Source organism: Pseudorca crassidens, chromosome 20 (genome assembly GCF_039906515.1).
Source record: "Pseudorca crassidens isolate mPseCra1 chromosome 20, mPseCra1.hap1, whole genome shotgun sequence".
Taxonomy (NCBI): domain Eukaryota; kingdom Metazoa; phylum Chordata; class Mammalia; order Artiodactyla; family Delphinidae; genus Pseudorca; species Pseudorca crassidens.
In genome coordinates, this window is record NC_090315.1 from 14,410,461 (window position 1) to 14,437,034 (window position 26,574).

At 50.6% G+C, this 26,574-nt stretch overlaps 3 protein-coding genes across 3 annotated transcripts; all 3 read left to right on the plus strand.

Moving 5' to 3' along the window:
• Window positions 1-1,329: 1,329 nt before the first annotated feature.
• Window positions 1,330-3,909, plus strand: LOC137215504 (interferon lambda-4-like). The gene is made up of 6 exons (XM_067720782.1): window positions 1,330-1,340; window positions 2,451-2,634; window positions 3,063-3,134; window positions 3,226-3,369; window positions 3,609-3,683; window positions 3,811-3,909. Exons 1-6 carry the CDS (start codon window positions 1,330-1,332, stop codon window positions 3,907-3,909), a joined length of 585 nt encoding a protein of 194 aa, XP_067576883.1.
• A 3,006-nt stretch (window positions 3,910-6,915) lies between these two features.
• LOC137215505 (interferon lambda-3-like) lies at window positions 6,916-9,076 on the plus strand. The gene is made up of 7 exons (XM_067720783.1): window positions 6,916-6,919; window positions 7,008-7,089; window positions 7,684-7,927; window positions 8,207-8,284; window positions 8,554-8,697; window positions 8,806-8,889; window positions 8,978-9,076. Exons 1-7 carry the CDS (start codon window positions 6,916-6,918, stop codon window positions 9,074-9,076), a joined length of 735 nt encoding a protein of 244 aa, XP_067576884.1.
• A 15,188-nt stretch (window positions 9,077-24,264) lies between these two features.
• On the plus strand, window positions 24,265-24,687 carry SYCN (syncollin). The gene has a single exon (XM_067720785.1). It carries the CDS (start codon window positions 24,265-24,267, stop codon window positions 24,685-24,687), a length of 423 nt encoding a protein of 140 aa, XP_067576886.1.
• The last annotated feature ends 1,887 nt before the right edge of the window (window positions 24,688-26,574 follow it).

Here is a 26,574-nt window from a genome sequence, read left to right on the forward strand (position 1 = left end):
TTTTATACTCAGCCCTATGAAAGACACTATTAAAAGAGTGAAAAAGGGCTTCCCTGGTGGCGCAGTCGTTGCGAGTCCGCCTGCCGATGCAGGGGACACGGGTTCGTGCCCCGGTCCGGGAGGATCCCACGTGCCGCGGAGCGGCTGGGCCTGTGGGCCATGGCTGCTGGGCCTGCTCGTCCGCGGCGGGAGAGGCCACAACAGTGAGAGGCCCGCGCAAAAAAAAAAAAAAAAAGAAGAATGAAAAAATGACTCCCTTTCTCTCCCGCAGTCTTGAGATCCATGATTTTAACAAAAGACTGGAAAGAATATCAATGCTCACCAATAGGGGATTGGTTATTCAATAATCCTGTTACAATGCAAGCCTTACCAGTGGTATATGCAGGATGTCTCCCATTACCCCTCCAAGTTCACTCTTCCCACTTCTCCACCCTCCTCTGGGCCCCAGGAAGCTGGCCTTTGGTTTCTGTTGGGTGCAGCCAATGGGGAGCCTAGCGGTAGGGCCAGAGAGTGGGGAAGGAGAGTAAAGTCAGAGTATTTATTCCCCAGGCTTCCTCCCTGCAGGGGCATCATGACTTCTCTGTCCCTCCCCCTGTGTACATGACTCCCTCCTTCCCAGGTAAGGTAACCACTCCCTCCCTTCTCCCATTCCTTCAGGCCTAGGGATGACAGACCCTCATCTAGGTGGGCCCCAAGGCCTTGCATTCCTCCTCCTCTGTTCTCTTCACCATCCAATCCCTTTGTAAACACCCTTGATATTAAACCACCACAGATTATCCTACATTGATTAGGCCATCTGTTTCCTGCAGGGGACCTCACTGATACAGTACAATTAAAGATGTGGGCGAATGTAAATGAGAGGTAATGGTAAGACACACAGAGCAGGCTACCAAACTCTATACAGACTCATTCCAATTTAGAAGTTGCTCAAAGAAAGAGAAAAAAGAAAAAAGAGGAGAACTAGCAACTAACTGCTAAAAAGATTACATCCAGGAAGTGGGATTAAAGACTTTCTTTAACTCTCCAAGTTGTATTTTTTTTTAATATTTATTTATTTATTTTGTTGCACCGGATCTTAGTTGCAGCAGGCAGGCTCCTTAGTTGCGGCATGCATGTGGGATCTAGTTCCCTGACCAAGGATCGAACCCAGGCCCCTGCATTGGGAGCATAGAGTCTTAGCCACTGCGCCACCAGGGAAGTCCCAATGGTATTTTTTTACTGACTGAATCTTTATAACAAATGTGTTACTTCGATAATCAGAAAACATATGTACAAATAAATATATGTAACATTTCTACTCATTGGAAAAATTGTTCCAGATCTGGGGTGATGGAAGACAGGTGGGTGGTGAAATTATAGGTGGGTTTTTAGCTTTATCCAATGACCTTGCCTTGCTAATTTTATCAGGAAAAGTAGTAGATTTTATTTTTAAAGCAAAACAAAGAGACTGATTGAGACACATGGAGACAAAGAGACACTGGCCTGAATGTTTGCTAGAAAAAGGAATGATAGACAGATGGAGTTATCGACAGAGACAAAAACAGGACCAGAGAGACAGAGACAAAAGAGGAGGCAAACAGAGAGGGAAGAAAGAGAAACAGAATGAAATGGGGACAGAAATGGAGAGAGAGAAGGAGGCACTGAATCAGAAATTTAGGGGTAGTTGTGGCTTGGAGATCAGGCTTTGGAGCTGGATTGAGTGTAGGTTCAAATTCTGCCTCTGCCAATCACTGACTGTGTGTCTTGGAAAAGTTCCTTCACTTTACTGTGCCTCAGTCATCCCATCTATACAACGGAGGTGGAACAATTCTTGCAGTGTCATTTTTTGAGCATTAAATGAGATATGTACATATCAGTTACTTAGAACAGGGCCCAGTAACACCAAGCACTGTATAAGGGCTGGTTGTTATTATAGAACAGAGATAAGGACACCCAGGGTGATGAAAAGAAAGTGAGAGGATACAGAAAGGGACAGAGACCAGAACTGGTGGCAGAGAGCTGGGGTAGAGTCATCGCTGGCACTGGCCCACAGGTGGGTAAAGTCCTCAAACCCCTGCCTGCAACCCTCTGGACTAGTCAATGGCCAGCAATGACGTTGGGAAAGCTTACCCTGCACGGGGAAGCCCGCTTGCTCACCATTCTCAGCTGGGCACTTAAAAGCCACCACGGAGGGTGCAGGCACCGCTGTCCCAGGTGGACACCACTCTGGACACCACCCAGAGGACAGTGGAAGGCAGGCCCTGCTGCGGCACCAGGCTCCAGAGACACATTGTAGCTGAGGAGTGAGAGGAGAGAGGCTGAGGGTAGGAGGGGGCCCATCCTGTCTCTTCCCCTGCGTGTGTCCACAGCCCATGCTCTGAGCGTCAGTCCCTCTGCAAGTCTAACCACAGGCAGGGGCTTGGACTCGGGGCCTTCTCCTTGAGCTCGCTGACGTCCGTCGCGTCCTGCAGGAGCAGAGATGGGGCCGAGTGGCGCAGCCGCGGTGGCCGTGGGGCTGTGGGGCTGTGGGTCTTGGTGACGGTGGGCGTGGCAGCGGACCCCGAAGTGGTGGAGCCTCCGCGCCGCTTCCTCTCACACTACCGCTCCCTGGACCCCCGGGCGCTGCTGGCCATCAAGGCACTGAGGGACCGCTATGTGAGTGATGCTCAGACGCCCCCGCCCCCTGGACCGCGGGCCCACCGGGCTCGGAGACACCAGACTTTGTCCCGAGGGGCCCTCGCGTCCTAGCGTCCAGCAGGCACATCTCAGATTTCAGGGTCCAGAATTGTTGACCACGACCACTTCCCAGAGGCCCGGGTGGTCAGCTCATGCACGGCCTTCGTGCGGGTCACAGAGGGGCGCCCCCTCCAGGCGGACTCAGCTCCACATCGGGGCACAGGCTCCGCACGGGGAGCGCGGGTACCTTTGAGCCCCACTCAGCCATCGGCGCGCTGCCTGGTTCGGGACACGATAAGCACAACCGTCCCGGCCAGTCCCCAGCCACGTCCAGGAATCTCCGACGTCCCAGCGCTTCAGGGGCCCTTGCCAGGAGACTCCGCGTCACCCCAGCCCTTGCCCCGCAGGAAGAAGAGACGCTGAGCTGGAGGCCGCGCAACTGCTCGTTCCGTCGGAGGAGGGACCCTCCGCGGCCTTCCGTGAGGCCTGAGGGCGGCGGGCGGGGTGGGGGTGGGGTGGGGAGCGCGGGCTGGTGCGCGGCCCCGTCTAACTCCCGCCCGGTGCCCGCAGTCCCGTGCGCTGCTCCGCCAGGTGGCCCGCGGCCTCGCCGACGCCCATGACGTGCTGAGCAGCCTGCCGAGCCCCGAGCTGTTCCCCGGCGTCGGCCCGACCCTGGAGCTGCTGGCGGCCGCGGGGCGGGACGTGGCGGCCTGCGTGAGTGCGCCGCGCCCTGGCCCCGCACACTTCCCGGCTCGCTCTGCGCCCCTGGTCTCGAGGCCAGGCCCCCCGACTGCGAATCTGTCCCATGAGGCCAGAAACGGGCGCAGACACGATTCACGTCCTCTCGGTGTCCCCAAATCCGGGCTTTGGTCTGCGGCTGCGAGGGGAAGCGGGGGGGGGGGGGGGGGGCTTGGTTCCCCGCCGCCTTCATTAACCTCCTGTTCTCCCTCCAGCTCGAGCTGGTCCGGCCAGGCTCCCGGAGCAAGTCCCTGCGGAGGCCCAGGAGGCGTCCCCAAACTCGCACAGCTGTGAGTGGAGCAGGCGGGAAAGCGGCTAGACGGGAGCCCAGCTTGGAGCCGTGAGGGTCTGGAGAGGGGTCTCTCGGGGAAGGAGATCCCTGACTCAGCCCCGCTCCGCCTCCTTCCCGGGCTGCAGGACTCGCCTCGGTGCCACGAAGCCACCGTCATCTTCAACCTCCTGCGCCTGCTCGCGTGGGACCTGCGGCTGGTGGCGCACTTGGGTCCTTGTCTGTGATCCCGCCGCGGCTCCGCCTGGGAGCCGAAACTCTGGGGGCGCCTGGCTGCGGACGCCGCCCTCCTCCGTGGCCCCATCGGACCAGGCGGATCTCTCAGCCTGAACCCGCCGGCGCTGGTGCCAGAGGCGCCCTTTTCCCAAAGACCACAACGAGTTCCCCCGGAAGCAGCGATATTTCCGCGGGATGCGTTGCCCTAAGATCTTGCAGGGCCCGGGCTGGCAGGAAAAGACTGGACTCCGTGTCCGCCTTGGTCACTGACCACCACGTACCATGGACCAGTTTCTACTTCTGTGGTTACAGGAACAACCCTGTCTCATGACAGGTCCCACCTCTGCTTTGAACCTTCAGTGCCCGCTTTGCGATTCCATGAATATGTGACTCTTGGACGTCCCCGCTGGGGAAGTCTCTTTCCCTGAGGGACTGGGTAGTGAAAGGGCCAAAAGTCCTCTAGATAAGTAGTTTTTTGAGTTCCGTTACTTAAGCGTGTTTTGTGTTTATGAAGTTCCTGTGTGTATTTGCCGTTCTGTGTTCTGTTGTTAATTTATTGCGAATTATTAACTATTTTTGCATTACTTTGGGTTGTTTATTCCGTGATCATTTTGAGGGGGGCTGTTCAGCACAAAATGCTGAGACAGGGAAATCAGGTGACCTGAGTTTCAGGTCTGCCCCTGCCCCTTAAGTGTTGCGTGTCTGGGCAAATTACTTCTCTCTGAGCCTCAGTTTACTCATTTATGCCATGGCATTGTTACACTTCCCTTGCAGTGAGTTCTATACATTGAAATAATGTTTCTGAAGCTTCCAGCTGAAGCCACAGAATGGCCTTAATAATTGGTCTCCATTAAATAATCACACACGTAAATGCAGAACAACTGCACTTTTAAAATCTGTCTGCATCTGTGGATGGGCAATCTTCGTGGCCAACTGCAAAGCCTGTTTGCCAAGGTCACACAGCCAGAGAGGGTCGGAGCCAGGTTTGAGCCCCAGAGTCTAGCTCCAGCTCCCATGCTCCTAACCACTCCCCTGAACTTCCTTTCTAAGAGAAACAGTATGATGTTGAGGGATTTTGAGATAATTTGTCAATTTTCAGGATTCACAGTTGTTGCAGTGCGTCCTCCCCTGATGTAAGGCCGATGCAATTAATAGAAACTGACCAGAAAGAACACTGGTAGGTGACTTGGGCACATCCCTGCTGTTGCTTTTATTTTTAAAACAACATGTTTATTGGGCTTCCCAGGTGGTGCAGCGGTTGAGAGTCCGCCTGCCGATGCAGGGGACACCGGTTCGTGCCCCGGTCCGGGAAGATCCCACATGCCGCGGAGCGGCTGGGCCCGTGAGCCATGGCCGCTGGGCCTGCGCATCCGGAGCCTGTGCTCCGCAATGGGAGAGGCCACAACAGAGCGAGGCCCGCGTACAGAAAAAAAAAAAAAAAAAAAAGTTTATTTATTTTGGCTGCTCTGGGTCTGAGTTGCGGCATGCATGCAGGATCTAGTTCCTCTACCACGGATGGAGCCCGGGCCCCCTGCACAGAGTCTTACCCACTGGACCCCCAGGGAAGTCCACCTGCTGTTACAGGTGAACCTATCTGCAGGGCAGGAATAGAGACGTGGACCTAGAGAATGGACATGTGGACAGAGTGGGGGCAGGGGAGGGTGGGACGAAGTGGGAGGGTAGGGCTGACATATATACACTACCATGCGTAAAATAGCTAGCTAGTGGGAACCTGCTCTAAAGCACAGGAAGCTCAGCTCAGTGCTCTGTGACGACCTAGAGGGTGGGATGGGGGCGTGGGAATGAGGTCCAGGACGGAGGGCATATAGGCATACATATGGCTGATTCACTTCATTGTACGGCAGAAACTAATACAACGTTGTAAAGCAATTATACTCCAATAAAAAAAATTTCTAAAAAAGTTATGTATCAGAGCTCAAAGACATTCCCAAATGAGGACTTTGGTCCACCCTCTCCCTGGAATTATGAATGAGGGAAAGAGGGGGTGGGAGTAATAGTCAAAAGGACTCCACACCTTCTGTTCGAGACGTCCATTACCTCCAAGTCAGGAGATGTCGCTACACTGGGGCCGTTGAGTGTAGTGGTTACTCTCTGGTGTCAGACAGAACTCAGTTAATATCCTGCCCTCACCACTTGTTTGCTGTAGGACCTTGGAGAAGTCTCTTACCTCCTCTGAGTCCCTGCAGTGTCCTCTGTATTTGCAATGTAGGCAAAGCACAGGATGTCCTTGGTGCTACCATGAGTATTCAGTAGCACGTTGCGAGGGAATTCCCTGCCATTCGAGTGGTCAGGACGCTGCGCTTTCACTGCCGAGGGCCCGGTTCAATCCCTGCTCGGGGAACTGAGATCCTGCAGGCAGCGCGGCCAAAAACAACAACAACAACAACAAAGAAAACAAACCATATTGTGGCAGAGCCTCTGTGAACAGGGTGAGATGTACAGGCTCATAGGAGGGGCGTGTCTCTGTTTCTCTTTTTCACTGACTGTTCCCTTTTCCTGGAAGGCTCCCCCTCAGATCTCCGCAGACCTCCCTCCCTCACTTCCTTTAGGTCTTCCCTCAAATGTCATTTCATGACCTTATTAAATACAGATTTCCTCTCGCACTCTGCTCTCGTCCCTGCTTCACTTCTTTCATTTTCCGTTATCTGACTTTACCTAACGTAATACATACCACATGCCTAATCCCCGTGTCCCACACAGGTACTACCTTGCACCTCTCTCCAGTAAAAAGCCCCATGAAGGATTGTTTCATGTCTTTTCTTTTTTCAATGCTTTCTTCCTGGCACCTTGAGCAGGGTCTGACCCAAAGCGGGGGTGGGAGGGCAAATAGGTACTTGGTGAATGAATGAAGGCATTTTTCTCAACCCCACCTGATTTCCCTGAAGTACTGGTCACAGCTCAATTTCATAGCACATCCTCCTATTCCTGGGTCCTTGTGCGCCTGACAGTCAGAGAGCAGGTCGGTGCAGGCTCCCGACCTCCCCTACGCTGTCTCTATGGGTACCAGGTGGGGAAGGGTGGGGAGCAGCTGGTGTCCTCTCTGAATTCGCGAGTGTTTTGCCTTTCTCACTCTCCCTCCCACCCGCAGCAGCACCCCTGGACCTTCTGCCGTCTCCTAGACAGCCTCCCTCTTGGAAGTTCCAGGCTCTTCATGGCAACACCTCCTACAGGTGCCTTTTCCCTCTACTCCCTGTACTGGGGACTCTGCCAAAAAGGCAGTCCCTCTGTCCCCTCCCCACCGCAGTCCTAGATCAGCCTGGGCACCGGCGCAGGAGACCCGCCGTGGGGGGCTGAAGCTGCCCCAGCCCTGATTTTGACTTCCTTACTCACTTTCTTGGAGGTGAAATGGGACATGAATCCATGTCAGTTTCTCTTTCCCTGAGCAGCTCACATGGCTCACAGGCCCCGCCCCGCTCTGGGCTTTCCCAGCGCTCGCCTCCCCTGTTGCCAGTGTCAGCCGCTAGCTGTGTTTTCACTTTTCCTACATCAGCTGGGATTGCCCAGCTGCACAGGCTAAAAGCTGCGCCATGGAACTCAGGCAGGAATTACACCTGAGACGGAGCTGGAAGTTCAGAGACAAGGACAGAGCAGCGAGCTGAGATCCAGAGGAGGAGGCTGAAGTCAGAGACGCCGGACGAGACTGAGAGACCCCAGGCGGCAGCCTCAGAGCAGACACTTTGATCCCCATCTGCTGCAGAGACCAGAGAGCAGGAATGAAGCTGGGTCAGCCCCTACATCATTGTCTGGGACCCTCGCCTCCCCAGAGCCTCCCCCTCCCCCCCGCGACGCCCTCCCTCCCCTCACCTTCTGTCCTTCCTTAACACAGACGTGGCCCCCGGCTGCAGGCTGCTGCTGGTGCTGATGACCGTGGCGCCGAGCAGGACAGGAGCGGTTCCTGTGCCCTCACCCCTCGGGGCCCTCCCAGGTGCAAGGGGCTGCCACATGGCCCAGTTCAAGTCTCTGTCCCCACAAGAGCTGCAGGCCTTCAAGAGGGCCAAGGATGCCTTTGTGAGTCTCCCCCGACCCCTCCTGCAGTGGGCGACCCTCCACCCCTCCCTCTGTGCGCTCCCAGGCTACCTGGGCTGAAGGTGGGCCTGCCCTCCCCGCACTGGGCTGACCTCCACCCTCCCCGCGGTGGGCGATCTCCTGTCCTCCTGCGGTGGACCTGCCTCTGCGGTCCTTCTGGAAGTCAACCTCCCGTCCTCCTGTTGTTGGCCATCCTCCAGTCTCCCTGGGGTCTTCCCTCTGTCCCTTCCCCCATGGGCTGACCTTGCCCTTGCTCTCCAGGAAGAGTCGCTCTTGCAGAAGGACTGGAACTGCAGCTCCCGCCTCTTCCCCAGGACCCGGGACCTGAGGCAGCTGCAGGTGAGTTGGGAGAGTCAGGCCTGCCTGCCCTCACCTGCTCGCCCTGCTCCCGCTCTGCAGGTGGCCCCTCACCTCCTCCTTCCCTCACGTCCTTGTCTCCCTGCCCTCCCCACCCGTCCCCCGACCCCTTCCCCTCAGCCAACCACATCGGCTCTCACCTGACCCTGACTTTCACCTTCTACTGTCCCTTCCTCTGTCCCCCTCACCTGTGCCTCCTCGCCTGTTCTCTCTCACGTGCAACTCTCACCTGTCTTCTGTCTCCTCCTCAGGTGTGGGAGCGCCCCGTGGCCTTGGAGGCGGAGCTGGCCCTGACACTGAATGTCCTGGAGGCCACGGCTAACTCATCCCTGGATCACATCCTGGACCAGCCCCTTCACACGCTGCACCACATCCACTCCAAGCTCCAGGCCTGTGTGAGCGCTTGGGGCACCCGGGCCGCGTCTGGGCTCTGGCCACCTGTACGTGCCCCTCTGTCCCAGGCCCTGCCTCACACACTCAACACCACCCTCCTCTGCCCACAGGTCCCAGCTCGGCCCACAGCAGGCCCCAGGCCCCGGGGCCGCCTCCACCACTGGCTGCACCGGCTCCAGGAGGCCCCGAAGAAGGTGAGTGACCGGGGAGGGGAAACCGATGGCTGGGCTCAGCTGGGAGCCCAGACGTGGGAGCTACTGAGCCATCCCCCTCTGCCCCCAGGAGTCCCGGGACTGCCTCGAAGCCTCTGTCGTGTTCAACCTCTTCCGCCTCCTCACCCGGGACCTGAAATGTGTTGCCAGTGGAGACCAGTGTGTCTGACCCCAGAGACCCACCTGTCTCAGCATCTTTTTTATTTTTTTTTAATTTAATTAATTAATTTATTTCTAACTGCATTGGGTCTTTGTTGCTGTGCACGGGCTTTCTCCAGTTGTGGCGAGCATGGTGAACTCTTCATTGTGGTGCATGGGCTTCTCATTGCGGTGGCTTCTCTTGTTGCAGATCGCTGGCTCTAGGCGTGTGGGCTTCAGTAGTTGTGGCACGTGGGCTCAGTAGTTGTGGCTCACGGGCTTAGTTGTTACGCGGCATGTGGGATCTTCCCAGACCAGCACCCTAACCCGTGTCCCCTGCATTGGCAGGTGGATTCTTAAGCACTGTGCCACCAGGGAAGCCCTGTCTCAGCATCTTAGATATTATTTATGCACAAACTACCTCCACTGGATTATTGCTTCCAGATCCCTATTTGTTTTTGAAGCCCCTAAAAGATATTTATTCTTGTACTTTTTGTAAAATGTGTGAAAATAAACAATTTGTCTATGACATTGACCTTGTTTATATGTGACTGTGTAAGTGACTGCACAACTGAGTGTGTGACTGTGGCCCTCTGAGTGTGCGTGTATTGTATTTGGAAGGAGAAGTGAGAGATGAAGAGATTATGAAAGAATAAATGAATGAGGAGTGAAAAAATCACTGAGGATGTTTTCAGCCACAACAATGGAAGATTTCATTGCATCACAAGCTATCATTACATTAAGTAATAAGATGTCTAGAGGAGGCTGTGTCTGGGTCAGATCAGCGGGACCATGGCTTTATCATGGACCTACGGTCTATAACTGTTAGTATTTCTAAGGATATGTGTTATAATTGTGTTTGCGTTACATTCACCCCAACCTCCTGTGGTTCTAAACCTGGGATGACTATTGTCAGGGTGGCGATGTGCTGGGAGAAATATCACAGAGAGAGTTGTCACCAAAAAGTCATTAAGTTCCACTGTGGGCATTGTTCTATGTAGACAGTGGTGTTGACTGCAAATAATTTTCTTGTCTGATCTGTATGTCTTTTATTTCCTTTTCTTGCCTTATTGCACTGGATAGAACTGTAGTACTATGTTGAATAAGAAGGGTGAAAGAGGGCATCTTTGCCTTCTTCCTGATCTTAGGGGGAAAACATTCAGTTTCACCATTAAGTGTAAATGTCAGCTGTAGGTTTTTTGTAGATGCTCTTTTTCAAGTTGAGGAAGTTCCTTTCCATTCCTATTTTTCTAAGAGTTTAAAAAAATCATGATTGGGGACTTCCCTGGTGGTCCAGTGGTTAAAAATCTGCCTTCCAATGCAGGGGACATGGGTTCGATCCCTGGTCAGGGAACTAAGATCCCACATGCCACGGGGCAACTAAGCCCGTGTGCCACAACTACTGAGCCCACGTGCTCTAGAGCCTGTGTGCCGCAACTACTGAGTCTGTGAGCCACAACTAGAGAGCCTGTGTGCTGCAACTACTGAGATTGTGCACTCTGGAGCCCGTGCGCCGCAACTAGAGAAGCCTGTGTGCTCTGGAGTCCACGTGCCACAACTAGAGAGAAGCTTGTGCACTGCAACGAAGAGCCTGTGTGCTGCAATGAAAGATCCTGCATGCCACAACTAAGACCTGACACAGCCCAATTAAAAAAAAAAAGATCATGAATGGATGTTGAAATCTGGCAAATGTGTTTTCTTCATTGATTTATATGATCATGTGATTTTCTTTTCTTTAGCCTGTCTTGGTGGATTGTATTGATTGGTTTTCAAAGACTGTCATTGATAAAAAGCTGCAAAGAGTCCTTGTATTCAGTATCCATGGAAGGGGGGCAAGAAGATGAATAATCTGGGGCTGCAATCTGGGGAAACATGCTCTTCTGCCTACTCCTGTCTCTATGACATTACTATTTCTTACCTCTGTAAGAGTACATGGTGTACCATGCACTGGCTCTTAGAACTTCTGCTCAGAAATGATACACACCACTTCCATCCCCATTTCATTGGCCCAAACAAGTGACATAGCCAAGCCTGAGGTCAATAAGGCAGAGATTAATAATTTTCCCCAAGAAATGGATTCCTCACTTTGGAAAGGAAGAAGGTATTTGGAATGATAAGGCAGTATAACACATCCTAAGTTCTTATCTCCAACTCTGACTTTATTGTTTATTTATTTTTTGGCTGCATAGGGTCTCAGTTGTGGCACGTGAGATCTTTCGTTGCGGCATGTGGGCTTCTCTCTAGTTGCAGCACGTGGGCTTCTCTCTAGTTGTGGTGCATGGGCTCTAGAGCACGTGGGCTCAGTAGTCACAGCACGCGGGCTTAGTTGCCCCTCGGCATGTGGGATCTTAGTTCCCCGACTAGGGATCGAACTGGCATCCCCTGCATTGCAGGACGGATTCTCAACCACTGGACCACCAGGGAAGTCCCTCCAACTCTGACTTTAAAGACAAAGACAAATTAGCTTTATTATTGTGTGTAGAAACCAGCTCAAGTTCAGATCCAAACTGGACCAGCTGATAAGCCAGTAGCAATGAAGACTCTCATCCTAAAAGTTCCCATGCCATTTTCCGACTAATGATCCGTAGAAAGGGATTTGCTGGTGGAAACCCCCATTAAGAAGAGCTAGTCCACAGTGCTGAGAAAGCAGGACCACTGTCCACTCTCCATGGTCCTGAACACCACTCTTGGCTACAGGAGGGTGGTTTCTTTCATCCCTGGGACCTTGGTGGATGCCTGTTAACCTCTTCAGCACTTACAGATTTTTAAAATGAAATATTGTCACATCACATAATGGTTATGGGATTTTTTTCTTAAATAACATAAAACTTCAACTCAACTTGCTTAAACAATCAGGAATTTGTAATCTCATATACCAAGAAGCCCGAGGGGAAGATAGATAAGGAGTTGGCTAATTCAGGAAATCACACTAATGTTATTGATCATTCAGATCCTTTCCATCTTTCAGCCTTGCTGTCCTCAGCATTTCAGCCTCATCCTCAAGTTTGATCATCTCAGGTCACACGGTGGCTACCGCAGTTATGGATATTAAATCCTTTGAGCAATGTCCAGAGGAAGAAAAGGGACAGCATTTCCATGTATCTTTCTTATCACTGAGGAAAACTTTTCCTAGGAGCCCCTAGCAGACTTTCCTTCAATCCCACATTAACATTCCATTAAAAATTGCAAACCCGGGCTTCCCTGGTGGTGCAGTGGTTGAGAGTCCGCCTGCCGATGCAGGGGACGTAGGTTCGCGCCCCGGTCCGGGAGGATCCCACATGCCGCGGAGCGGCTGGGCCCGTGAGCCATGGCCACTGAGCCTGCGCGTCTGGAGCCTGTGCTCCGCAACGGGAGAGGCCACAACAGTGAGAGGCCCGTGTACTGCAAAAAAAAAAAAAAAAAAAAAAAAAAAAAATTGCAAACCCCCTAGTGCTCCTGATATCCTAGTGCTCTACTTCCCCCCCGCCATAGCACATATCTCCTTCTAACACACCATAAATGTGCTTACTTTAAAAAAAAGTGTATTTATTTGGCTGAGCCAGGTCTTAGTCGCGGCACACGGGGCCTTTGTTGCTGCGTGCGGGATTTAGTTATTTCCCTGACCAGGGATCGACCCCAGGTCCCCTGTATTGGGAGTGTGGAGTCTTAAGCACTGGACCAGCAGGGAAGTCCCAAGAATGTACTTACTTATTGGGACTTCCCTGGCGGTCCAGTGGTTAAGACTTCGCACTTGCACTGCAGGAGGTGCGGGTTCGATCCTTTGTCTGGGAACCAAGATCCCACAAGCAAAAAAAAAAAAAAAAAAAAAAAAAGAAATGTGGTTACTTATTATGTTGTTGTTTATGACCTGTCTCTCTCTACTAGAATATAAGCTCCACCAGCTCAGAGGTTATTGCCTGTTTTGTTCACCTCTGTCCCCAGCACCCAAAAGAGGCACAGAGTAGGTGCTCAGTAAATACTTATTGAAAGAATGGATGACTGTCACATTGTGTCACATGCCTCAGCCCGAATGATTTGCTGGAAAGGGACATGAGACAACTATAACTGGCTCAGACCAGAGATGGTCTGCTTTGTAGAGCGGGGTTGGGGCCCACTTCTCCTGAAAGCTCAGGTCACAGCAAAGACGGTAGATTTCTGATCAAAATGGGGGTTATTTCAGGCCTCCATAATCTATTACAAGCCTCCAATACTTATTTCATATTTTCTCCCCTCTCCTTAAAACTCCAACTCCTCTCCCCCATCCTCACTCTCACAGATGGCTTTGCTTCTTCCACTGAAAATACGGAAGCAATAGAAGAGACATCCCATATGCTCCCACTACCACATCCACATACCTACCAGCATCGGGGCCTGGATGCTCTGCTATCCTCCTTTCTAAACCCAGCTTCTCCCTTTGGACCCTGGATCCTACCTGTTTCTTACTCATAATTCTCCCCTCACCGCTTATCCTGCATCATCAGTTTTCCCCTGTCTATTCCTATCATTTCTATTATTTATTCTATCTCGGGAACTCCCTGGTGGTTCAGTGGTTAGGACTCCACGCTTCCACTGCCAGGGGCACAGGTTTGATCCCTGGTCAGGGAACTAAGATCCCACATGCTGCGATGTGGCCAAAAAAAAATACATAAAAATAAAAACATAGAGAAATTCTATCTCAATCCCACACCCCCTCCAGTTACCACCCCATTTCTCTGTCTCCTTGTACTAGTCAGGCTTCTCCAGAGAAACAGAACCAACAGAATACAGATATATATATATATATATATATATATACACATATATATTTATTACGAGGAGTTGGCTCATGCATTATGGAGGCCAAGTCCCAAGATCTTCCGTTGGCAATCTGGAGACCCAGGAGAGGCGATGTGTAGTTCCAGTGTAATTCCAAAGCCCTGAGAACCAGGAGAGCCTATGGTGTAAGTTCCGGTCCAAAATCCAGGATGCTTGAGACCCAGGAAGGGCCAATGTCTCAGCTCGAATCTGAAAGCCAGAAAAGAACACCATCTCAACTCAAAGCAGTCAGGCAGGTGGCACTCTCTCTTACTCAGCCTCTTCCTTCTATTCAGGTCTGTCGTTGATTAGATGAGGTCCACCCACAGTAGGGAAGGCAGTATATTTACTCAGTCTACCAGTCCAAATGTAATCTAATCCAGAAAAACCCTCGCAGACACACCCTGAACAACGTTTGACCAAATGTCTGGGCACCCAATGGCCCAATCAAGTTGACACATAAAGTTGACCATCACACTCCCTTTTCAGCAACGTTTGTCAAAAGAGTTGTCTATGTCATTGTCTCCTCTTCCCCTGTGTCTCCTCTGAGTAAGGCTTTTGCCCCAACCACTCCACATTCAGCTCTTGTTCAGACCACCAATGACCTCCATGTACCAGGGGCTCATCCTGGCCCTTATCTCTCAACTGTCTGTGACGCATGTATCTATTCTCATGGCTTAGAACCCAACCCCACCTCTACAGTCATGGCTCTTGTGGCAGATTGAATTCTTGGTGCAAATTTTCCCCCTCCCTGCATCTATACCCTTCCCATGGCCTCATTGAAGGCAGAGTTTAATTCCCTGCCCCTTGATTTTGGACCTAGCCATGTGACTTTTTTTTTTTTTTTTTGCAGTACACGGGCGTCTCACTGTTGTGGCCTCTCCCATTGCGGAGCACAGGCTCCGGACGCGCAGGCTCAGTGGTCATGGCTCACGGGCCCAGCCGCTCCGCGGCATGTGGAATCTTCCCGGACCGGGGCACGAACCCGTGTCCCCTGCATCGGCAGGCGGACTCTCAACCACTGCGCCACCAGGGAAGCCCGTCATGTGACATTTTTTTAGCCAATGGTATGTATGTGCAATGATATACAATAATGTCCTGTTCTCAGTCTAGTCCTCAAGAGGCCTCATGGGTTTCCTGTGTCCTCCTGGGATTTTGTCATGACAATGAGAAGAGCTCCCCTGGCTTGCTGCTTTCCTTCAGCCTGGCCTCAGACCTGAGCCAGCCAGACCCTCAGCTTGAATCAGAGCCACCCAGCTGAACCCGACCTGCATCACCCAGCCCCAGAGGTCAGCAGAGCCATCCCCAGCTCCTCTGTGGATGGTTGAGCTAAGTAAGTGGTTACTGTGGTTTTGAAATTTTTGTGGTTGTTTGTCAGTCACAGCACACACTGACTGATACACCTCCCAAATTTAGCTCTTCAGACCTCACTCCTGAACTCCAGGCTTATACATCAAACTGACTACTGAACAACTTCATTTGGATGTCTAATGGGCTTCTCAAACTTATCATGGCGGAAAGGCAACTTCTTCCCTTCTCCACCCTAAACCTCTCCTTCTATTATTTTTCTCATCTTAGTAAAGGGCAGCTCCATCTTTCAAGACCCACAGGCCAAAGACTTTGGAATCATCCTCGGCCCCTCTCTTTTTATCATCTCCCACATCCAGTTAGTAAGTCCAGTCGATGCTACTTGAAAGAATATGCTGCATTGGACCATCGCTCGCTCCCTCTCTGGCCCCACCCTCTCCCAGCTGGACCATGGCAGCAGCCTCTTGCCTGTGCTCCCCAGTCCTGCTCTGAGCCCACCGTCTGTTCCCCACATGCAGCCAGAGGGACTCTGTGAACACCTGAGTCAGGTCAGGCCCCTCCCCTGCCCAGAGTGCTCTCCTGGCTCCATCTCACTCACAGTGAGTGTCTATTGACCAATGAATGAATAAACAAAATAATGATATATATGTCAAAGAAAAATTGACCAGTCGATCTAAGAAAGAAATGGAATGGATTTGCATTTCCTTAATGATCAGTGAACATATTTTCATATGCTTATTGGTCATTTGCATCAAAATGAGTCTTAGAGGGCTAAAATCAAGGTGTCAGCAGGGCTGATTCCTTAGGGAGGATCCTGGGAAGAATACGATTCCTTGCCTTTTTCAACTTCTAGTGGCCACCTGGATTCCTGGGCTTGTGGCCCCTTCCTCTAGCTTCACAGAACATCACCCCAGTCTCTGCTCCCATCATCACCTCTCCTTCTCATCTGTAGTCACATCTCCCTCTCATAAGGACATTTGTGTCTCCTTTTACGGTTCATCCAGATAACCCAGCACAATCTCCCCATCTCAAGATCCTTAATTCAATTACATCTGCAAAGTTTCTTCTGCCAAAAAAAAGGTCACATTCATAGGTTCCAGGATTAGGACCTGGATATCTTAGGAGACCATTATCAATCAGCCTACCAGAGTCAGCCTTCCCTCTACTGTACCCAGGTTGTGGAAAGACTGAATTCCCTTTATTTTCCCCTGGAGATCTGTGTCCTGTCTGACTCTCTGATCATCCCTCAACCTGCTGCTCTTACCCAAGCTTTGTGATAATACCTTAATATCTATTCTTCCTTTATTAATAGGAAACTTGACTTTTACCAGGCATATGGCTAACCTGAGTCATGACTCAGCTTCTTATGGCATCATATGCTCACCTGTAGCTAAGTTCTGACAGAAAGAGCTCTTAAAGGGTGGGGCATTCTCTTCTTCTTCCCTCCCTCCTATTCTCCACCTGTTGTCTGGGATACGGATGCAAAGGATGGAGTTCAAGCAATCATCTTGGACCGCGAAGAGGAAGCCACATATTGACGATGGAGCAACAATATAGAAGGAGCTTGGGTTCTCGCACTGTGGAACCCCAGACAGTCTGACACTGGAGCCCCAGACAGCTTGGGTGGCACCTCTCTTCATGAAGGAGAGAAGAATACTCCTCATTTGCAGTAAAATCAAATACAAATTAGTGATAGGCAGAATAATGGGCCCCCCCAAAGATGCCCCTGTCCTAATCCCCAGTTATGACAAGGAGGAGATAAGGTGGCAGATGGAATAAAAGCTGTTAATCAGCTGACCTCAAAATAAGGAAATTATCCTGCATTATCCGGGTGAGTCCAATGTGATCACAAAGATCCTTTAATATGGAAGAGGGGCAGAAGAGGAGGTCAGAGTCAGAGAGAGATTTGAGGATGTTGTGTTGCTGGCTTTGAAGAAGGAGGGGGCCACAAGCTAAGGAGTGTACGCAGCCTCTAGAAACTAGAAAATGCAAGGAGATGGATTGTCCCCTAGAGCCTCCAGAAGGAATGCAGCCCTGCCAACACCTTGATTTTAGCCCAGTGAGATCCACTTTAGACTTCTGACCTCCAGACCTGTCAGATAATGTCTGTGTTGTTTTAAACTACTAAGTTTGTAATCATTTGTTATGGCAGCAATAGAAAACTAATATATAATTGATCCAGGCTTCTTCCCCTGAATCTTTCTGTCTTTAAGGCCCATCACTAATAATAATAATCAAGGGACTTCCCTGGTGGTCCAGCGGTTAAGAATCCACCTTCCAGTGCAGGGGACACCAGCTCGATCCCTGGTCGGGGAACTAAGATCCCAAATGCCATGGGGCAACTATGCCTGCACGTCGCAACTACTGAGCCCGTGTGCCACAACGAAGAGCCCGCACGCCTTAATGAACGATCCTGCATGCTGCAGTGAAGATCCTGAGTGTCGCAACTAAGACCTGACGCAGCCAAATAAATAAAAATAAATTTAAAGAAATAATAATCAAAACCAACATCAACATTAATAGTTAACATACTGAGCATTTTCCTGTGCCTGACACAATCTCAGCACATGACACTTATTATCTCACGTAAGCCTCACAACAATCCTACAAAGGAAGTAGAAAGCCTTAAATACAAATGTGGGAAAAGAAAAATAAGGCTGAAAATTAGCAAGCTAAACATCAATCTCAAATGTTAGGATAAGAACAACACAATAAACTCAAAGAACGAATGAAAACCAAATGCACAATAGAAACTAATGCTGTTTATTATTATTAATGAAATAAGATCAAATGAAAGAAAAAACCCAAATATGCAATAGAGAGGATCTACAAAGCTAAATGTTGGTTATCACTAGTAATTTGAAAAGACTAATAAAACCCTTGCAATTATATCTCAAAATAGATGAGAAAAAAGATTCAGCCATTAAAAAAAAGAAGGAAATCTTGCAATTTGCGACAGCATGGATGGCATTATGCTAAGTGAAATAAGTCAGACAGAGAAACAAATACTGTGTCATCTCGCTTATATGTGGAATCTAAAAAAACAAAACCAAAAACAAATGAAAAACTGAACTCACAGAAACAGAGAACAGATTGGTGGATGGATGAAGGTGGTCAAAACGTACACATTTCCAGTTATAAGATAGATGAGTCCTGGGGATGTAATGCACAGCGTGGTGACTATAGTTAGCAATACTGTATTGTATATTTGAAAGTTGCTAAGAGAGGACATCTTAAAGGTTCTCACCACAGGGAAAAAAATGCAATTATTCGAGGGGATGGATGTTAACTAAACTTACTGTGGTCATCATTTTGCAATATACGCATATATCATTATGTTGTACACCTTAAACATATACAATACTATATGTGAATTATATCTCAATAAAACTGGAAAAGAGAAGGAAAAAGAAAAAAGAGAGATAGAGAATATATCAATGACCAATATAAGCAACAGAAAGGGAAACCTTCCGAAATTTTGCCACTTGCAGCAACATGGGTGGACCTAGAGGGTATTATGCTCAGTGAAATAAGTCAGACAGAGAAAGACATATACTGTATGGTATCACTTACATGTGGAATCTAAAAAGTACAACAAACTAGTGAGTATAATAAGTAAGAAGCAGGGAATTCCCTGGCGGTCCAGTGGTTAGGATTCAGTGCTTTCACTGCCGTGGCCCGAGATCGAGTTCAATCCCTGGTCGGGGAGCTAAGATCCCACAAGCCTGGGAGCCAAAAAATAAAAAATAAAAATAAAGTAGACATAGATACAGAGAACAAACTAGTGGTTACCAGTGGGGAGGGGCAATATAGAGGTGGGAGAGTGGGAGGTGTAAAGCAGGCTATAAGGATGTAGTGTACAACACGGGGAATATTGCCAATATTTTATAGTAACTGTAAAAGGAGTGTAACTTTTAAAAATCGTATAAAAAGTAAAATAAAAGGAAAGGAAACGTTCCTTACAAGCCTCAAAACTAGAAGAGGTAACTAGCTTTTGTGTGTATTGTCTCCACTTCACACACGAGGAAACTGAAGTTCACAGAGGTTGAGTATCTTCCCGAGTTCACGCAGCAGGTAAGTGGCAGCGTCGGGATTTGAACCTGAGGCTCCAGCACTCACCCGCCCGCTACACGAATCTCTGGCTTTGGCGCCACCTCGCGAGAGTGCCCAGCCTCCCCTTCCCGGCCGGCAGCCCGCGAAACTCCGCCCCCTCCCCGGATTGAGTTTAGGGTTTCTACCGCCCACCTGCCGGGAATCTCCGGTCAAAGTTGTTGCAGCCCTTAGGAGGTTCAGACTCCGCTTACTCCACAGGCTTCCTCCTGAAATTTCATTTGATTTTCTCTTTCAGTTTCAATCACTCCCCTGCAGTGGCCCCCACCCTGCAGCCTTGATCACCTCTGAATTCCTGCCATGCCCTCCTGGTGGCAGGTTGCCTATTTGGAGCTCAATTATTGCTATATCTGTCTCAGCTGGGAGCGGCCGCCTTGCTCAAGGGCCCCCAGCAGCCTGACATCACCTGGGAGCTGGTAGGAAATGCAGAAACGAAATCCTACCCCAGAACTGCTGAATCGGGATCAGTATCTTGACCCCCCCACACCCCACCTCGACCCCCAAGTAATCTGCGGCACAGTGAAGGCTGAGTAGCTCTGGCCTAGACCACAAGGGCACCGTGGGACCCAGGGAGCCTTCCAGGTAGGCCCCTCACCTGGAGCAGGTGTAGCTGAGAAAATGGTCTTCAGCCACATCCTGAAGTTAGATGATTTTGTGTCTGAGCTGGAGAAGATTCAAGTGCATTCCAGGCACCTGGGTTCCAGGCACTGTCTTACGAGGCTCCGTCGTGGACCCTAAGAGATGTTCCTTTTTCTATTGCTAATGGAATTTTAATTGGTTTGGAAAATTATATGAAATAAACTTTATAGGAGCTGAGCAAATTGAGGTATCAACACAGAAAATTCTAGATGTGATAAACAGTCAGTGACCTATGAAGTCTTAGAAGACCAAAGCCCTAACCCAGTGGTTCTCAAACTCTAGCATCAAGTCACCAGGAGGGCGTTTAAAACTCAGACTCTTGGGCCCCCACCCCTAGTTTCTGATTCATAGAACTGGGGTGGGGCTGAGAATCTGCATTTCTCACACGTTCCCGGGGATACTGATGATGTTAGTCCAGAGACCATGCTTTGAGAACCACTGTTTCCAAACTACAGAGTCAGGGCTGCTTTGGAGGGTTGTATTAGCCCTTGAGAATTATATAGAAATGATCCCAGTCAGTGACCTGTCATTACAGAAGAGTAATTCATTCCAATGATCCAGTGTAAATTTAAGTACCGATCTGAATATTTTCCTATATTTATGCACAGATTTAGCATTTTCATTTAAATTATGTGTCACCTATAATGGGATTTATGTTCAGGTTCTACCCTGATTGAGACAAAAACTTTCTTTTTTCTTCTAGTGGCACTTTCAAGTGTATACCCACCTCCTTTTTTTATGGTCTGATGAGAAATGTCAAATCAAGATGTGAGATCTAAAAAGGGGATTTTTTTCCCCACATGTTACGAATCAAAATACATCGGTGGATGGTTTTTTAAAAACCTGCTGTTCTTCCCACTGCATTCCCAGAGTCCTTTGCAACGCACCTGTAATAGCTCTTTTCACATTGTGTTCGAATTATTGATTTCCCATCTAACTTTCTGAAGGGCTCATGGGTTTCTCAAGGGCAGGACATTCTTCCATTTGAAGAAAAAAAATGTGCAATAAGGAGATGTTTATTTTTCTACTATTTGTCCACTCTGTGTTATCCACAGCGAGGAAACTGTTTCTGGGGGAAGATGCCTGATGCGTGCTCACATGGGCATGTTTGATGTGTGCATGGAGTTTTGTGATTTTGAGATTTCATGGGGCGTAGGGTGGGAGCAGTTGAGAACGGGGGTTCTGTTGATGATGGTGGGCGTGTGATTCTGTTGGAAGGATATTGTCTGGGACCGTGTTTCTCTGGCACTGTGGTATCAAGCATGTGCCTACACTTGATACCTGTAATCCTCTAGGATCCACCAGTGAGAATCAGTGACCATCAGTGGCTGACTGTGTGAAGGGGTACCCCTACACCCCCGAACCCATGTGTGTGTCTCTGGACTGGGGATGCTGTGCCCATGCACCAGATCTCTGTGGGTTCTCTCTGACGCTGGCTGTGTGCTGTGACTCCGTGGGTCCTGCGTTCCTGTCCCTGGTCTGCCTCCGTGTCAGGGTCTCCTCACCATTCCATGTTGCTCTCTGTGTCTGAAGCTCATGGCCCTCCTGGGTGGCTGGGGCTCTGGGGGATTGTGTCCATCCCCAAGTCCGGTGGCCCTTGCAGAGCTGGGAGGGTGGGGACTCTGTGTCCCTGAGGTTAAGGAGGCCCGCTGGGAAGTTAGCAGCTGGAGATAAGATTTCACAGTCATGAGCGGAAAGGAGGGAGAAGGATCCAGATTTGGTCTGAGGCAGGGCCAGGCCAGAGTCCAGGGTCTCAGAATCATTATAAGAATAGTTCTAGGGACTTCCCTTGCAGTCAGTCCAGTGGTTAATACTCTGAGCTTCCACTGCAGGGGGTGTGGGTTCGATCCCTGGTTCAAGGAACTAAGATCCCGCATGCCATGCGGTGCGGCCAAAAAAAAAAAAAAAGTATAGTTCTAATAGCTCCTGTTAATTGTGCATATACCACGTGCCAGGCACTGTACTTCATGTTTTATAGTTATACTGCTTTTATATTTATACTGTCATTTATAAATATAACTATATTTATACTGTTGTATTTATTCAATATCACAATTAAGTATTTATAAATAATTATATGAATTGTTCCTAATGTTTTTGAATAATATTCTATTATTTATAAATTACATAGTAATTTTTTTTTTTTTTTTTCGGTACGCGGGCCTCTCACCGTTGTGGCCTCTCCCGTTGCGGAGCACAGGCTCCAGACACGCAGGCTCAGCGGCCATGGCTCACGGGCCCAGCCGCTCCACGGCATGTGGGATCTTCCCGGACCAGAGCACGAACCCGTGTCCCCTGCATCGGCAGGCGGACTCTCAACCACTGTGCCACCAGGGAAGCCCCATAGTAATTTTTAATTATCATTTTCTATTATCATTTTCTATTATCCCATTGAAGGTAGGAAGAAAAGTTCAGAGAGGTGAGTTCACTTGCCCGAGGTCATTCAGCAAGGTGACAGAGTCAAAATTTGAACCTAGTTCCAAGTGTTTCCGGCCTTTGGCTCGTGACCATTGCATTACCCTGGTCAAGGCGGAAGACGGCATCTGGGGGACCAGGAGGGAGCAGTGTTAGCTGGGTGGCCGTGCATAATAGCAGATTGTTGTCGGTGTCGCGTTGTGCTGGTGTGTGTTTATTGAGCCTTTAGTGTGTGCCAGGCACCGTGCTAAAGGCTTTCACAATAAGAATATGGCAAGTGCTCATATGGCATTTAGCAAGGGCCCTACTCTAAGTACTGTTATGTGGATTAATTCATTTACTCCTTATACCAGCGTCCTGAGGTGGATACCGTCCTTGTCTCCATGAGGCCCTGAGGTGGAATCATGTGTGAAAGCTCGTGGAGGAGCTGGGAACTGGCTCCAGGCAGCCTGGCTCCATAAGCTGTTCCTTTAGCCCCCATACTTTCTATTATCCCTTGTAATCTTCACAACAATCCTATAGTGTAGGAAGAAATATCACCCATTTTACAGATGAGGAAACTGAGGCCCAGTCTTGGACTCACCCACAGAGCCACAGACTTGAACCACTGTCTGTCTGATCAGCTCATCCACACACCTGACCCTGTTCCTGTCTGGTGGGAGGCCAGGAACTCCAAAGAGCCTCTGAAGGGCCTTGGCCAGACTCCCAGATGCCAGGGGCCCTGTCTCTCCCTGAGGTCCCAGCCTCCCTAACCTTCTTGTGCAGCTCCTTAACTTTGCCTTTGGCTTGTGCCATTTCAGCTTGCTGATTAGTAAGCAGTCATGTTAACAAAAATTGTCTATTTTCCCCCAGATTAGGTTTTTATTTGTTTGTTTGTTGCTCTACAAAAGGTTTAAGTTTTGTACTGTTCAAAAGGTCCTTTGTTTATATTATAGATGCAAGATTTCCAATCTTGGTTAAGAGAATCTCCTAGCTCCTTGGGAGTGGGAATGCCGGGCAGTGGAGTGGGGGGGAGGCAGCCTCTTCTTCCTTCTCTCTCTCCCTCCTTGGCTTGTCCTTGGAGTGGGGACTGGGGGCGGGGTTGTTTGATATCTTCTTGTCAATTTATAAGCCCTCTTTATATATTATAGCTACTAATTCTACGCTGTCCCAAGTGTTGCAGAATTTTCCCCAAGCCTTTTGTACATTGCCTTGCAATGGTTTTTGTTATGCAAATATGTCTAATATCTTAAGATTGGTTAGGAAGATCTCCTGCTCCTGGGGAGGTGGGGGGGTCCCCCTCCCCATCTCCCCTCTCCCCCCTCTTCCTTCCCCTCCAGGGTCTCTCTCTCCTTATCTCCAGCTGTTCTATTCCCAAGGGCCTGCCTCCCGGGAAGGGGACCTGCCCAGCGTGGAGGCCCAGCTCCCCTCCCCCTCTTTGGGTCTCTTGGTATTTGGAAGGGGGTTGTCCATTCCTTGTCAATTTTTAAGAGCTTCTCCTCCTTATAACTTTTTTTTTTTTTTTTTTTTTTTTTTTTGCGGTACGCGGACCTCTCACTGCTGTGGCCTCTCCCGTTGCGGAGCACGGCCTCCGGGCGTGCAGGCTTAGCGGCCATGGCTCACGGGCCCAACCGCTCCGCGGCATGTGGGATCTTTCCGGACTGGGGCACGAACCCGTGTCCCCTGCATCGGCAGGCGGACCCTCAACCACTGAGCCACCAGGGAAGCCCCTCCCTGTAACTATTAACTCTATGCTACCTTCTGTATTACAAGCCACTGGTCCTGTCATTTGCCACATTAAATCTTAAGCTGCTGAGTTTTATACAAATAAGCCCGTCTTGTATTCATCTGTTGTGGGTTTCCGACCTAGGTTGGGAAGACTCCCCGCTCCTAAGCGCCCTCCTCTTCCCTCCCTAAGTCCTTATCTCGCAGCTTTTCCCTTCCCACGGGTCAGGAGCATAAAAGCGCGGGAGGGCGCTGCCCTGCAGTGTCAACATGTCCCCTCTGTGCTCACTGCTGCTGGCCGTGGCCCTGGCGGCCGTCCCTGGCGTCCGAGGCAACTGCCCGGAGCCCGCCAGCCTCAAGAAACCCGACGGGACGCGCACGTGCGCCAAGCTCTACGAAAAGAGCGACCCCTACTACGATAACTGCTGCGGCGGCGCCGAGCTGTCGGTGGAGCCGGGCACCGACCTGCCCTACCTGCCCTCTGGCTGGAACAACGCCATCTCGTCCGCCGTGGTGGCCCCGCGCTGCGAGCTCGTCGTGTGGTCCTCTCGCGGCAAGGGCGGCAAAACGCGCAAATTCTCCTCCGGCACCTACCCGCGCCTGGAAGAGTACCGCCGCGGCATCTTCGGGGACTGGTCCAACTCCATCTCCGCGCTCTACTGCAGGTGCCCGCCCGCTGGCCCGCGCGCCTAGGGACTCGGCCCTCCAGTCCGCACATCCACCTGCCTAGCTCCCAACAGAGCACCCGGGCTCCAGCCCCATCATCCAGACTGCTGAGCCTCTGACCCAAATTGGGCATCCTTAGAACCAGTCCAGGAGGTCCCCCTTCTCACCCACGCCCCCTCCGCCAAGCCCATGCCCCTTGGATCTCCCAGACCCAACTCTGGGATTCCCAGGCTCAGAAGCTGACCCAGTAATCCAGCCTCCGTTCTGGGAGCACCCTCTCCAACCTCAGATCCCAGAGCTCTCAGACCCAACTCTGGGACTCCCAGATTCTAAACCTGACCCAGACCTCAAGACCCCAGACCTCATTCTAGGATTTACCCTATCTAGCCCTCATGCTCCACCCCCCTAGACCCTCTAGATCAGCCTTGGCCCCAGAAACCAGTTCCAGAGCCCCTGTTAAGGTTCTGAAGCCCCCAGACCCAACTTGGAGGCCCCTGAGCCCACCCTGGACTCACATATCCAAGCTCACAGACCTGGGGGCCCTAAATGTAGCCAGGGCACCCTCTAAAACCACCCCACCTGTCCCTCTACCCCCAAGAACTCCAAGAGCCTCCAGCCCCAAACTTCCAGGCCAGGATGCCTAGCTCCTGAACTTGGAGTCCAGCCCGGGAACCCCACCCCATTTCAGGCTTCTAGAATCCCTCCCACCTGGCACCCCCTGGTAATAATTTTTGATTCTGTGGCAGGTGCTACTGACACCTTAGCAATCCCTCATCTCCATCCCCCGCAAAGTGCTGAGCCCCTCACCTGGCCTTGTCCGTGGGGTCTGCTGAAGTCCGCAAGACCCAGAAGAGAGCTCACCGCCTGCCTCCACCACCCTTCCTTCCCTGTAATACAGCTGTTATGAACTTGTCCCTGTCTGCCATCTATTGCTGCCTGGGACCCAAGCCCATGCAGATGCGGGTCAGGATGGAGGAGAGAGCAGGGTGGTCAGGCCTGGGTCAGCCCATACTTGGGACAATGCCGTGGATGGGGACACACCCATAGATTCCGACATGGGTTTAGGTGTGGACACCCCCCACACACACAGGACATCTGGGTGACATGCCATGGTACTGCCGGTTGATTGTTAAACATTGAAATGCTTCCCACACTTTTTGATGGCTAGCCCTTCTCTGAATGCCCCCCAGCTGTTCAGGCCTGCCGGGACCTCCAGACTCCCTCAGGATTTATGAATAGGACAGTAGGAGGCCTTCAAGGACCCTGCTCCAGGCTAGGGCCAGGGTCCGTTTTGCAATCTGGTCACAGCCCAGGACTTATGGGTTGTGAAGTGCTTTCACTGCCCCTCTACCCAACACATGGAGAATACTTTAGTTCTAATTTGTGTATTTTTGAAAATTCGAATTTGCAATTTACTACTCCCAAGGAGCAGGGCCCTTGATGGGTACCTGGGTTTGGGCGCTCTGGAGGAGTGAGGGAAGAGAAATGAGGGGTCTTGGGGGGAGAAGAAGTAGGGGGACAGCTCTGGGGGATGATAACTTGGGATTGGAGGAGGAAGGGAATCTGGGGGGATTCTGAGTTAAGAGACATGGGAGAAGAGGTAAGTGGAGAGGCTACGAGGCCATAAATTGGGGATATGTGAAGAGATCAGAGGTCAACGGAGGTACTGGAGGATCAAGGATTAGAGGATGTGCAAGTTGGAAAGTGGGAAATGAACACAGTGAAGTTTTTTTCTTTTTCTGGCCACCACGCACGGGTATGTGGTATCTTAGTTCCCCTACCAGGGCTCGAACCTGCGCCCCCTGCAGTGGAAGCGCAGAGTCTTAAACACTGGACCGCCAGGGAAGTCCCTTGGTGAAGTTCTAAGGATCAAACACCACGGAAATAATCAGCATCCTTGGGCACATGTATTTA

Excerpts from the sequence above, each read along its gene's own strand:
- LOC137215504 (XM_067720782.1), top strand. Across the intron at positions 2,635-3,062 it reads AGGCACTGAGGGACCGCTAT|GAAGAAGAGACGCTGAGCTG; the intron begins GTGAGTGATGCT and ends CTTGCCCCGCAG. Across the intron at positions 3,135-3,225 it reads GGGACCCTCCGCGGCCTTCC|TCCCGTGCGCTGCTCCGCCA; the intron begins GTGAGGCCTGAG and ends CGGTGCCCGCAG.
- LOC137215505 (XM_067720783.1), top strand. Across the intron at positions 7,090-7,683 it reads CATGGCAACACCTCCTACAG|AGCCTCCCCCTCCCCCCCGC; the intron begins GTGCCTTTTCCC and ends TCGCCTCCCCAG. Across the intron at positions 7,928-8,206 it reads AGAGGGCCAAGGATGCCTTT|GAAGAGTCGCTCTTGCAGAA; the intron begins GTGAGTCTCCCC and ends CTTGCTCTCCAG.
- SYCN (XM_067720785.1), top strand. The coding sequence starts at position 24,265 with ATGTCCCCTCTGTGCTCACTGCTGCTGGCCGTGGCCCTGGCGGCCGTC.